The following is a 12,388-nucleotide window of genomic DNA, read 5'->3' on the forward strand; positions in this document are numbered from 1 at the left end:
ACGTGACAAATCCTTTTATTTACAAGCACAAAGCCTGATTTTCTGGTTTTGGTAACCAAAATACAGTATTGTTGTAAAACTTGTAAATATGCCCTATAGGATAAGTAATAGTCAAAGCAACACCCTAATTAAAAGGAAAACTCGGTTGTCTTGCAAGATAATATAAGAGGGCACATAAATTGTAAATAAGATACATGGTAAAAATGAAAAAGACAGGCTGGATAGGAGAGGAATGAAATAAGATTTGGAAATGTGCTCTTTAAATGAACACAAATTGTGAGATAATGTCTCATTGAACAATAAAAATAACAAACCAGTGGCAGAGATGAAATAGAATTTCCTATGTAGACCATTTTAATCTCCATATAATTTCCCCCTGTGCATCCACATTTATTGAACTACTACAGCCATTTCTTTCTCATTCTGTCCAAAGTTACCGCAAGTGTTCTTTGCTGTAAATAATTCCCTGAATATGAACATGAAAATGATCCAGAAATTGACCACAGCTAAAAAAAAAAAAAAAAAAAAAAATTACATAGCATCTGCTGAGGGCCAAAGGCCCTATGAGAATGGCAAACTATATGCAGTTTCTTCAAGCAAGCAGACTGAGGATACAGAAAACCACCTTCCCCACTTCCTCCTGCATAAGGTAACTCCACACCTCTGCTTCGGATTTCCTCTATTCAAAAAATGCAGAGAAGGCTTCCATGGCACCCAACCCATGGGTGCGCTGGACAGAGAACAGAGCTGATGCCAAAGAAGGGTTGGGTCCAGGAAACATGAACTAATGTGGCTTCAGGAAGACGTACATCAGGGTGACCTCAATTTCTCAGTCTGCAAAAGAGGGGTGATAATACGTACCTCTTAGCTGCAAGCCTGATACACAAATGAGTATTTAGTAAATACCACTTAAATATGGATGTGAGGGTCCCGATTCCACACATGGGAGAGGTTTGCTGGAGTGGAGATATGAAGTCCAGAGAAAGCCCCACGTCTATTACTAAGGAAGCTCAGTAAAATGCCCAACTCCACTCAACCCTAGATGCATCTCAAGACATTTCAGCTACCAGTGTAATGAGCCCCTGGTCCCCCTTTGCTTACACTCATGTGGGACAATCAATTGATGTATGCATTTCATGTGTGTCACCAATGTTCTTTTTGCATGTTACATTTTTTACAATACCCCAAAGTAGAGACCATGCCTTTGCTTATTCTTTTGCTTTTCAATTGATGTCACTGTGGAGTAGGAATCCAGTTTCTCATAAACATCAACACTCAAATACTGTTTCTGCCATTTACGGTCTAATTTGTTGTATTCATTTATTATTTTTTGAAAGTTCATCAGGCAAGAGAAAGACGTACTTGCTCATGCATAGATAAAATGTGTGCCAAATACATCAACAAATCCATTTTATTAAATAGGTTATCTATTAACCCCTTTGGTGAATGGAATGCATAACTATATAACGTGACTAACATTTAATTTTGATGGTTTTACATTAGATTAAATAGTGGAAAAATTATGGACCACATGACAATCGATCAAATAGCAAACCATAGCTTATGTAACCAGAAAAATTAGAAAAACATAAGCTCTTAAACAAGTCTTCTTATAAGTGGTCTGCTGTTAAAGATGCAAATCATGAACATACTGTTTATAAATTTTGCATTATTTTTTTTCTAGAAAAATTTTAAGGATTTAAATTGAAGTTTCTAAGTCTATCTGATTTCTTAATATAAAAATCAATTTCAGTGGTTTACTGTTCTATTTTTTTTTTTTTTAAGCCTCATTGATCCAAATGCAAATACAGTAAAAGCCATCATTAAATCCATCCTCATGCATTACCTAGTCATACTTCACAATCACTGATCACAAGGCTGGACCTGTTGATTACAAAGGCAACTTAAAACTGTCCGGGGATCACCAAAGCAGATTTCCTTTCCAAAAGCAGAGGCCTCGTCTCCCAGGGATACTGCCCAGCCATCCTTCTTACAGATGTCCTTCCAGGCCATTGTTTCGGATGATCTTCGCATACTCTTTGGCGGACGTGTAAGGGACTCGGGGTCTCGTTGGATTGTCAAAATCAACGTGGAAGAGACCAAACCGAATACTGTACCCCTGGGTCCACTCAAAGTTATCCAGAAGAGACCACACACAATATACTTTAAGATTGATTTTGTCAAGCTGGATAGCTGAAATTTAAAAAAAAAGAAAAAAAGAAAAGGAAACATTACTATTTCTGGGAAGGTTTTATGAAAGCACAGGCAAAAATCATTGATGACCAGTGTGGGTATCTTTCTCCTGCAGGGGATCCCAGTGGGAACAGGGAAAAAGAACTCTCAATCCCCTTTCCCAATTTTCTCTTTTAATCAAGCAGGGGCTTCATTGAAGACATTAAATGACATATTATTGTAATTACTTGGTTAGTTCATTTTGACATCAGTTTTATTTATTCATTCATTTACTCAATACACATCTTTTCAATATCTATTGCTTTTCAGACACACACACACACACACATTCTCCCTAGTGCCTAGCAGCATATTCAGTAAAGACACGGCCCAGCTTCTAAGTACAACCTCCGGATCATCTAGAAAGCCTACTGGTAAACAGGTGACAATAACATGGCTAAGGAAGCCCCAGCGCTTCCCTCGTGTTCCCCTGACCGAATTGAGACATGTTGTATAATTCTGGAAATAGAACCTCCAGAGTGAAAAGGGTCAGTACACAGCACTGGCTGGGCCCAAACTTAGACTGAGTCAGCACACTGTTGATACGGCAGCCCCCTCACCCCACAGCTCAACTCAGACGCTGCCTAAGCCCTCTAAGAGCCAAGGCAGTGGACCATCTGCCCCCCAAATGCACATATGCACAAACACAATAGTCTACGTAATTTTATTTGTGGATGCCCTAAAGCCCATCCATATTAAGATGCCAAAGCGTGGAGAATTCTCTAAGCAGTTTTACACTGATTTCCATCACTTTAGTCAGGGAATTGAGATCGTTTTTTTACTAGTATTTTAAGTTTGGCAAAACTCTGAGGCTGTGTATATCTATGCTCTGAGCATTTCCTTTTTTACAACTAGACCAATAAGCCCTATCTATAGGATGCACTCATATCCATTTCTCAAGGCAAAAACCAAATTTAAAAGGCAGGTTTACTTTATAAGATAGACATACTCTAAAATAAGTTGGGGGAAAATGAACATTCATATAACAAATCAAATTTTAATTGTGCTGGGTATTGCTTCCAACCAAAGTGACTCTTCTGGCTTCAGCAAAGCAAAACCTGCCCTAAGTTTTCCTTTGGATCTAAATCTGTATTTTTTAGGGCTCTTAGAAGCACTACTCCCATATATACTACCATATACCACTACATATGTGTTGGTCTCCAAATCTCCTTGGAATATTTTTTTTTTTTTTTTTCTGTGGCTATTCTGTAGACAAAAGGTTCCTGGCCTGGCAGGTTACCTCATGCATAAGCCCTCTACCTTTGTGCATGGAGGCATGCAAAGTGCTTTGCTTACGTGCCTTATGAATGGCCTCAGGGCAGGAATTAAGCCAAGCTGGATTGGCTCTTTTTAAATGAAGTATTGTTGGAAAATGAAATATAACAGGCAAGCACGTCAGGTTTTTCAGGAATCAAAACACTTACTAGACATTCCTCCTTCCCTTACTTGTCCACATTGCGTGTGTGTCTCCTCCTCTGTCAACCACAATCTACAAAATACCAGTTGGGTTTTCTAAATAATTCTTTTTTAAAAACTAACTTAAGTTCTGGATGGTACATCTCTACGAATGAAAACAACCAAGCCAAATACCAGGGCAGAAAACAACCACGTCCTCTGACTGCTTTGTAATTCAACGTGGGGACGTGTGAGTATCTGTGTATTTTCTTTCTCCTTCACAGAACTCCTGCCACCCAGCCAGGGGCCAGGTATAAAGCCAGACAGTTTCTGAACACATGCGCAGTCTCACGGGTCACATGCTGAAGGACTGATCCACGATGCCCTGACTGCTTGGAAGGGGACGAAAAGGAAATCTTGACGACTTCATTGTTAATTGCCAGGGGTCCCACCGCAGGCACTACACTGCCCGAGTGACACTGGTGGGTGTCTCTGCATTTTCATTGCAGGAACACTCCAGGAGAGAATTCCCTAGTTAGGGCCGAGGAGCTACTCGGCTGGAGCCCTTCACTCTGTGCTACCACTGGGGAAAATTACAAAACCCTGCTGAAACCTGCACGCCTCTCTTCTTCCAAACTCCTCAAGAGCGGAAAGAGACCGCCATCACATTTCTTGTCACCATGATTTATGAGGTCCCCACTCTAAGTAGGGAAAAAACATTTCTGTGGGTTCACTTTCTTTCTTTAACCAGAGGTGGAGACAAAGGAAACACAGACAGACTGAGAGAACTGCGGAAAGGTACAAAGCACACTGGGATCAAAATGACGCCCATCATAGAGTCAGTTGGTTTTGGACTAAAAGGCCAGTGGGAAGGGTCTTGCAATGAGCATGTGGAATATATAGACGCAAAGGAAAAGTATGTAAGCCTTGCTAATGCCTATTGTAATGATAAGAACCCCCATGCCAGAGTTGTATTACACAATTACACACACACACACACACACACACACACACGTGTGTGTACACACATATATATACTGCCCAGTGCTAGCCAAATTGAAAAGGTTGAGGGCACAGTCTTCCACTAGACTGCCCTCCCTTGTGACACCAACTGCAAGTTTAAGGGGTTCCCCAAACCTCCTTCAGTTTCGATAATTTGCTAGAAAAACCCACAGAATTCACTGAAACCAGTTATTGCCACAGTTATGGTTTATCCCAGGTGTGGATACAGATTAACATTAGCCAGAGGAACCCAGTGTGTTTACACTCGGCAGAGTCTGGTGGGTTCTGAACATGAAGCTTCCATTGTCCTCTCCCCTAGGATCAGAACAAGTTACCTCCTGGTATGGAGATGTGACGGTACACTGAGTATTGCTACCCAGGGAAGCTCACCTGAGCTTGCATGCCCAGAGCTTTTATTGGGGTTTCATTACATTGGCATGATTAATTGACTGAATGCCCACATGGACGAACTCAGTCTCCAGGTCAAGTGACACTGTGTGACCCAAAGCCTGCACCCTCAATCACATGATTGGTCTGTCTGGCAAGACCAGCACCCACCCTAACAAGGACATTCTGTCAGGTATGACATAGATTTCTTCCCAGAAGCTGAGAGCAAAGGCCAATCTACTATTTGGAAAAACCAAATTCTTTACTACACACACACACACACACACACACACACCCCTATTTTAGAAGCTCACTGTTTCATACTGCTGGGCAGAATCTCCCTGGTCACTGGCTTAGAAAGTGTCATGATTATGCTTGTGTTTGTCACATTACAAAAGGCTAGAAAGTGGGCATGGAGCCTCAATCGGATTTATATCCCCCAGGTTACAAACAGAGATAGCCTTGTTTTCAAGATTGCCTGGGACTTATATAAGACATCCACCAATGTGGCACAGCTATCAGCCGACCAAACGAACCACTAAGCCACAGACCTAAGCTGCCATGACAGGAACCAGTGGAGAAGTTCAAAAGGCAGCAGACCTCACAGAAGAGAAATGAGAGAGATAAAGCTCCAGGAATGAGGAAGAAGAAAAAAACACAGCCTCTACATGTCTGTGTTCAGGTAACGGCAGGCTGCATTATTTGAGAAAACCCTCCTAATGAAAACAAGTAAATGTGCCAGGTAAAATGTAAAGCTCAAACCTTCAAAAACGATGGAAAGCAGACAATTTAGTAGGGAGATACCAGGCCAAAGCAACAAGTGGACACTGAGATTGGCAGACATAGCAATTATCTTTGCCTGATGGAATTTTCCCAGTCATAGGACATCCGAACCTACTTCTATTTTCTGGGGTAAGGATAGGTGTCAAGGTACAGAGCCAAACCAGGTGGGGAATCTAGTATGAGACCCCACACAGAAAACTAAGAGCACCAAAGATGCAACCATAGGATGGGGTGAGCCAGAAGCAAACCAGTCACTCAAAGTTTTGAATTACTTGGTGGTTCAGAAACCATCAAGTCTGGATTTTGGACGGAGGCGATCCCAGATTGGAAACACCCAAATGCCTGAAAGATGCACATTCAAATTCTTTCTGAAGGGAGATACCTATATTCTAAACCTCCAATTATTACTACACATATTTTAAGTATAATGATCGGCATTTAATGAGATATAATAAGACAGATATAGAAAAACGATAACTGAAAAAAAAAAAAATCACCAGACTCAACAGACAATAGAAATAAACCCACAAAGATCTCAGTTATTAGAATTGTCAGGCTATAAAATGACCATGTGTAGAGACAAATAAAATATCTTCAAGTTTCAGGAACCTATAAGAAGTGACGAGGCAGAGTTGGAAGAAGACTGCCTACAGGCTTGGATTTGAACCCCAGTGTAGCAGTTATGTAGCTGAAAGGGGACTCGCATTTCTCACGAGCACCGTGAAGACACTTATACCGACTCCCAGCGCTGTTGTAAGGATTCGATGCAATAGCATGGACCCCAGAACAATGCTTGGCCCATGACGGGTTTCTGTTGCTTTCCTCTCTGGCCACCCCTTAGGAGAATGGAGAATCCAAGGTAAAAATACACTTTGGTGAGCCCTATCCCCCCAGCCCAAACGTTTTGATAAAGTAGAAATGAGCTTCAAATGAAAATTTCAGACTGTGTAAAAGGGGAGAAGGAGTCACAAGTACAACATTTGTCTGAGAAAGGTGAGTTTAAGGAGGAAGGGACAGGTATAAAGATTACGAGTACACAAATCTGAAGACAGTGCTCTTTAAATTAGTTGGCAGACTCCCTTCTTTCCTCTAGAGTGACATGTGACATCTCTAAGTCATGGCCTGGTATCCTGCCTTTCTGAGTCCTGAGGAGCAGTCCTGAGACCCCCTAAAACTCTGGGTTTCAGGTGTGCAAGCTCTCAAACCTGCGTCATGTTAGTTGAGCAGGTGCATCCTGGGGATTTGTCCCTGAGCAGCAAACCCTCTCCCAGATGTGGAGACAACGAGTAGAGCTGAACATCCTTCAGTAGCGTGTGGCTAAGTCAGTATCATAACCAGCCCAAAGGGCAGGATGCAAAGCAATCTCAGATTCCAAGTCGTCGAAACACAATGGAACCAGATCTGAGACAAAGGCACATCCGTTTAGGAGAGGTCGTGGGGACTAGCTGCAAAAGGCCACGGAGTATCTTCTATTCGCATTAATTAATTGTTGAAAATATGGTGTATGGATGGGTCAGGATGATGTGAGGACATGGAGTCAAAGCCATGTCAAAACATCGCAAGTGTTGACTCTGACCCCTGAACCACTTGCCATGGCCTGGATGGGGCACAGCTGTAACCGTTCATTGGCCCCAGCCCAACTTACTGCAATCAGAATCATTTGGGTCATGTCATGCATGGGTTAAGTTCATATTCTGAAGCCCCAAACTCTAGTACCTCAGCATATGAGTTTATTTGGACATAAAGTCTGTAAAGAGGTGATTAAATTAAAATGAGGTCCTAATACAAAGTGACTGGTGTCCTCGTACAAAAGAGAGACACACACCAAGGGTGCATGTGCACCGGGGGAAGACCAGTGAGGACAAAGCAAGAAGGCGGTTCTCCGAAAGCCAGAGAGAGAGACCTCAGAAGACATACCTTGACCTTGGACTTCCAGATTCCAGAGCTATGAGAAAATACATTACATTTCAGTTGTTTAAGCCACCTAGTCTGTGGCATTTTGGTATAGCAGCCCTAGCAAAAAATCCCTGAATGATGTTTATACTTAATCGAGGTTGAGAATCGTGAGCCTAGAATAAGCTATGATAGTCCACTACTATTTTCCGAACAGCTTCCAACCCCAAGGTATACCTGTTTAGGCTTATCAGTGCTGGAGAGTCTCCCTTTGCCCCACTCCCTGAGAGTCATAGCCAGAGGAGCTCTGTGCAGAGACACAGCTATGTGCCAGCCAGGTCACCCCCAACTTTCAGAAATGGATGGTTACAGAGAGACAGAGGTAGAGATTCTGGATGCTCAGGAGTGTCAAAATGCCTTCTCATCCCACCGCTTAGTCGAAGTCGAGACTTATGCCAGTGAATCAAGAGAAAGCCTCTCAATTCACCATGTGTAATGGGTTGATTGGTCAATCACACAAAAGACTTGTCCATCCTAAACCTGTGAATATGACCTTATTTGGAAAAAGGGCCTTTGCAAGTATAATTAAGTCAAGGATCTCAAGCTAAGATCCTCCTAGGTAATGGGGAGTCCTAAATGCAATGACAAGTGTCCTTGTAAGAAACGAGAAGGGGAAAAGACATACAGGGAAGAAAGTGATATGAAGACAGAGGCAGAGATTGGAGGAATGTCTACAGGCCAGGGAACACCAAGGCAGCCACCGGAAGCTAGGAGAGAGGCAAGGAATATATTCTCCCTCAGTCTGCTGAAGGAACCAATCCTACTGACACTTTAGTTTCAGAATTCTGGCTTCCAGAATTCGGAGAAAATACATTTCTGTTGTTTTAAACCACAGAGTTTATGGTAATTTGTTAAGGCAGCCACAGGAAACAAATGCCCCACACTCTTTCAGAGTGGTTGCCAACTAGATTCCGAGTCCCAAACCACCCACCTGATTTTGCTGAGGGCTTGTGAGAATCTCTTTCAAGGTCTGTCAAAGCTGAAGAGAGAAAGCCTTCCCGGGACACAGTTGGAAGCAGATTTCCTGGCAATTGCCCCCCACACTAACTTTAAAAATGTGTTTCTCTGAAATTGGTTAAAATGTACAAGAGCTGGACGACAGCTTTAGCTGAATAACAGTTCTTGCAAAAGAACTGGCACACCGGCTGTTTCCCCCTTTCTTTGGAGAAAAATAAAATAAAACATCAGGAAGATCTAAACATAGAAAATGCACAATAAGCCCCTCCCCATCTCCAGGTGAACATCAGTGGCCGGACGGCATCTGTGAAAATGCCCAAATAATCCCAAGGCAGAAGGCCCCACCTGCACACGGGAACGCCTAGGAGCGAAAACTATGACTTTCTGAAAAGACTGTCTTTGAAACCCGAGGGCTGATTTTTAAATATTTTATAGGAAAATGCCAATTAACCAGAAATAATTGTACAGATTTCTTAATTATCTGTATTGTTCCTACTAGTTCCATTAGACTTTGGGGGAAAGAAGCTGCAAATAGCAAGCAGTTGAAAGGGATCATGTAAAAAATATCTAAATTATACAGCTGATCTGAGGCTAGTACATATTCAGTGTCATCTTCTATAATTTCTCCATTAATATTACTTTTACAGTACTTCTGCTGCAGGAGAAAAGTTCTTATGGGAACCAAAGTTCTCAGCAAGTGAAGTTCTCTTCCACCACACAAACTTCTTTCCTTTTTCCTCCCTCCCTCCCTCCCTCCCTCCCTCCCTCCCTCCCTCCCTCCCTCTCTCCCTCCCTTCGTTTACTTTCCTCTGGGACTTACTTTCCCCTTCTGTAAAATGGAGGTTTTCTGCTGAGAATTGTGATGGGTATTAAATAACTACCTATAAAGCTCAATGAACAATGCCTAGTTTATAGTAAACACTCAACATACACCCTTTGTGACTGCGGTTGTTTCATGATTGTTGTTATTTCTCTCAGAGTCTGGGAGGGCAGTGATTAAACCCTGCTTTATCTCCTCCTCCCCTCTGGCTTCCGACAGCTTTCAGAGGGTGTAGAGTCAGCATAAAATCCTCAGTGCTGAGAACTAGAGAAATCAGGGCACCGAGAGAAAGTGCGGCATCTGGGACAGGGTTTGTGCTCTGTGGGAATGGGTCAGTTGTGGGTCATGAGAAATAAATCACTACAGGAAAGGAACTTCGGGTGAGGCTGCCAGGAAGCCAGGGCTGCTGACGCTCCCCTGTCTCAGTGTGGTCGGAGGTGGGGATGGCATCACTCAAGGTTTCTGGGATCCTACACAACCTCCACCCTATGGCTACCAAATAAATACATATTGTGCAAGGAACAGGGACTACAGTGATGAAAAAGACATAGCCCCTCTTTTTACAGAGCTCAATAGCCTATGTGGAAGACATATCTTAAGCAAATTACCACTCAGAGAGTCTTTAATGATGATCCGTATAACGTATTACGAAAGGAAAGAAGTGAGAATTGTGAGGAAGAACAGCATATTTGCTAACATTTATTGATCATGTAGGTACCACTTTAAGGGGTTCACGTATGCATTAATTCATTTGATCTTTACAGTAAACCTATGAGTTAGACGGATATTAGCCTGGTCCCCATTTTACAGATAAGGAATTGATGCACAGAGAGGTTAGGTAACCTCTGCAAAATTCATGTATCGAGGCAGGAGAGTCGAGGTTGGCACCCAGACAGGTTAACAGCAGAGGCTGCGTGCCCTGCCATGACACTACACTGAGTCTTGGCAACAGGCTACAGAGGAAGATCTGTCTTAGCCAGGGTGGGAGAACAGGGAGAATGGAGCAGTTTCTTGGAGTGCGTAGAGCGGAGAGCTCAAGGATTAATTGCAATTCTCTGCTGCTATCAGCCAGGGTTCTTTTTCAGCTTTAAGTAACAGAAATTGACCTTGGCTGATGAAGCAGAAAAGGGATCAATCTGGAGAACCAGCCTCCAACGACGCCTTCAGGAACCTTGCTCAAAAGCACATCACGGAACTGGTGGTGGAAGAAACTGCCGTAACTGCTCGGCGCACTACGTCCTACAGTTCATGTTGCTGCCAAAACCCAACTTTCCTGCCACCACAGAAGCCACCAACATCTCGGCTACTTCTGTACCAGAAACTAAACATCACAACCACCGTGATTCTCGAAAGCTGGCTGCCTCGGCCGCTATCCTCCCCAGCACAATAGGTTCTGCATTCTTCAAGCTGTTCCCTTTCCAACCAAATTCTCACATGGATAAGTCTGACTGGTAGAGACTTGATCATGTGTTTGTCCTCTTGCTCCAAAGAAACCGAGGGAATGTGATACTTTACCTTACACAGGCAAAACTCTTAAGTCTGGGCATTCCTCAAATGCAGCAGGTATATTCCACAAGTACGAGATAGCCAGAAAATAGGACAGATGTTTGTTTCACTAGATGAGGAACACGAGGATTCCAAGAAGAGCATGTGTGGAAGATCAGACATGGGAAAGGTCACAGCACATGTAGGGAACTTAAAGACGATAGTTCAATGGATCAGAAAGAATTCTCAGGAACTTGTAGAAACAGAGAGTAGGACGGTGATTACTAAAGGTGGGAGGGTGGGGGGGTATGGGGCGATACTGCTCCAAGGGTACAAACTTTCAGTGATAAGATGGGTATGTTTTAGGGATTTATGTACGGTGATGATAGTTAACGATTATGTAATTATAAACGTGAGTGTTACTAAGAGACTAGATCTTAAATGCTCTCACCATAAAAAATAAATGGTAATTATGAGAGATGATAGAAGGTGTTAGCTAAGCCCATGGTGGGGATTATTTCATAATAGTATATGTAAGCCTATCAAATCAACACATTGTACACCTTAGACTTACACAATATTATGTGTCAATTATATCTCGAAAAAGCTGCAGGAAAAAACAAAGCATGGGGAGAGACCCTCAAGGCACGGGGCTGAGACATGTAGGTCGTTATAAAAATTTTATGGATTTTGATCTTTATCCCAACAGCAGTGAAAAGTCATTGAAGGAGTTTAAGCATGAGAGTGACTTGAGCTAATTTGCATTTTTAGAAGATTACTGTGACCTCTGTGGAGAATAGATTTGAGTGTAGCAAGAATGAAATCCAAGAGAACATGTAGGGGTGACTGCAGTAAATCATGAGGGAGACGACAGGAGCTCGGTCTAGGGTGGCGGAAGTGAAGACAGAGAATCAAATGGATTCAACAGATACTCAGATAAAATCAACAGGACTGCACCATTCACTGGAGGTCAGTGGTAAAGGAGATAAGGTAGCAAAGTTAGCACAATCTAATGGGTAATATTATCAGTCTTTGAGGTAGAAATATTGGACATTGACAAGTTTTGCAGGAGAAGCAGGAAAGACAATAAATCAAACATTAGTTATGATGACTTTTAGGTGCCATTTTTGACCTCTATAGGAAGTGCTAAACCGGTAGTTGAATAAATAAATCAAGTGCTCAAACTAGAGTCTGAAATGGAAATGGAAATTTTGGAGTCATCATGTAGAAATGGTCATTGAAATCATGGTTGTTGAACAGAATTTACAGAATAAGAAAACAAGACTTTTGTGAAAAGACTTATGGTATTCCGTCATTTCAAGATAAACTGGGAAGAGATATGAAAGAGGAGGGTCAAAAATGTCGTATGTCCTT

At 42.4% G+C, this 12,388-nt stretch overlaps 1 protein-coding gene across 2 annotated transcripts in view; it reads right to left on the minus strand.

Moving 5' to 3' along the window:
• Nucleotides 1–1,285: 1,285 nt before the first annotated feature.
• LOC109453821 (cytosolic beta-glucosidase) overlaps nucleotides 1,286–12,388 on the minus strand; it is a 194,761-nt gene continuing 183,658 nt past the window's right edge. For both annotated transcript variants that reach the window (XM_074321830.2, XM_019743861.3), the window contains one exon: nucleotides 1,286–2,193. In XM_074321830.2, coding sequence (XP_074177931.2) covers nucleotides 1,991–2,193 — 203 coding nt within the window. In that variant the 3' untranslated portion in view covers nucleotides 1,286–1,990. The remainder of the gene's footprint in view (nucleotides 2,194–12,388) is intronic.

This window comes from Rhinolophus sinicus, chromosome 1 (genome assembly GCF_057876585.1).
Source record: "Rhinolophus sinicus isolate RSI-liver-muscle chromosome 1, RSI-T2T, whole genome shotgun sequence".
Classification (NCBI taxonomy): Eukaryota; Metazoa; Chordata; class Mammalia; order Chiroptera; family Rhinolophidae; genus Rhinolophus; species Rhinolophus sinicus.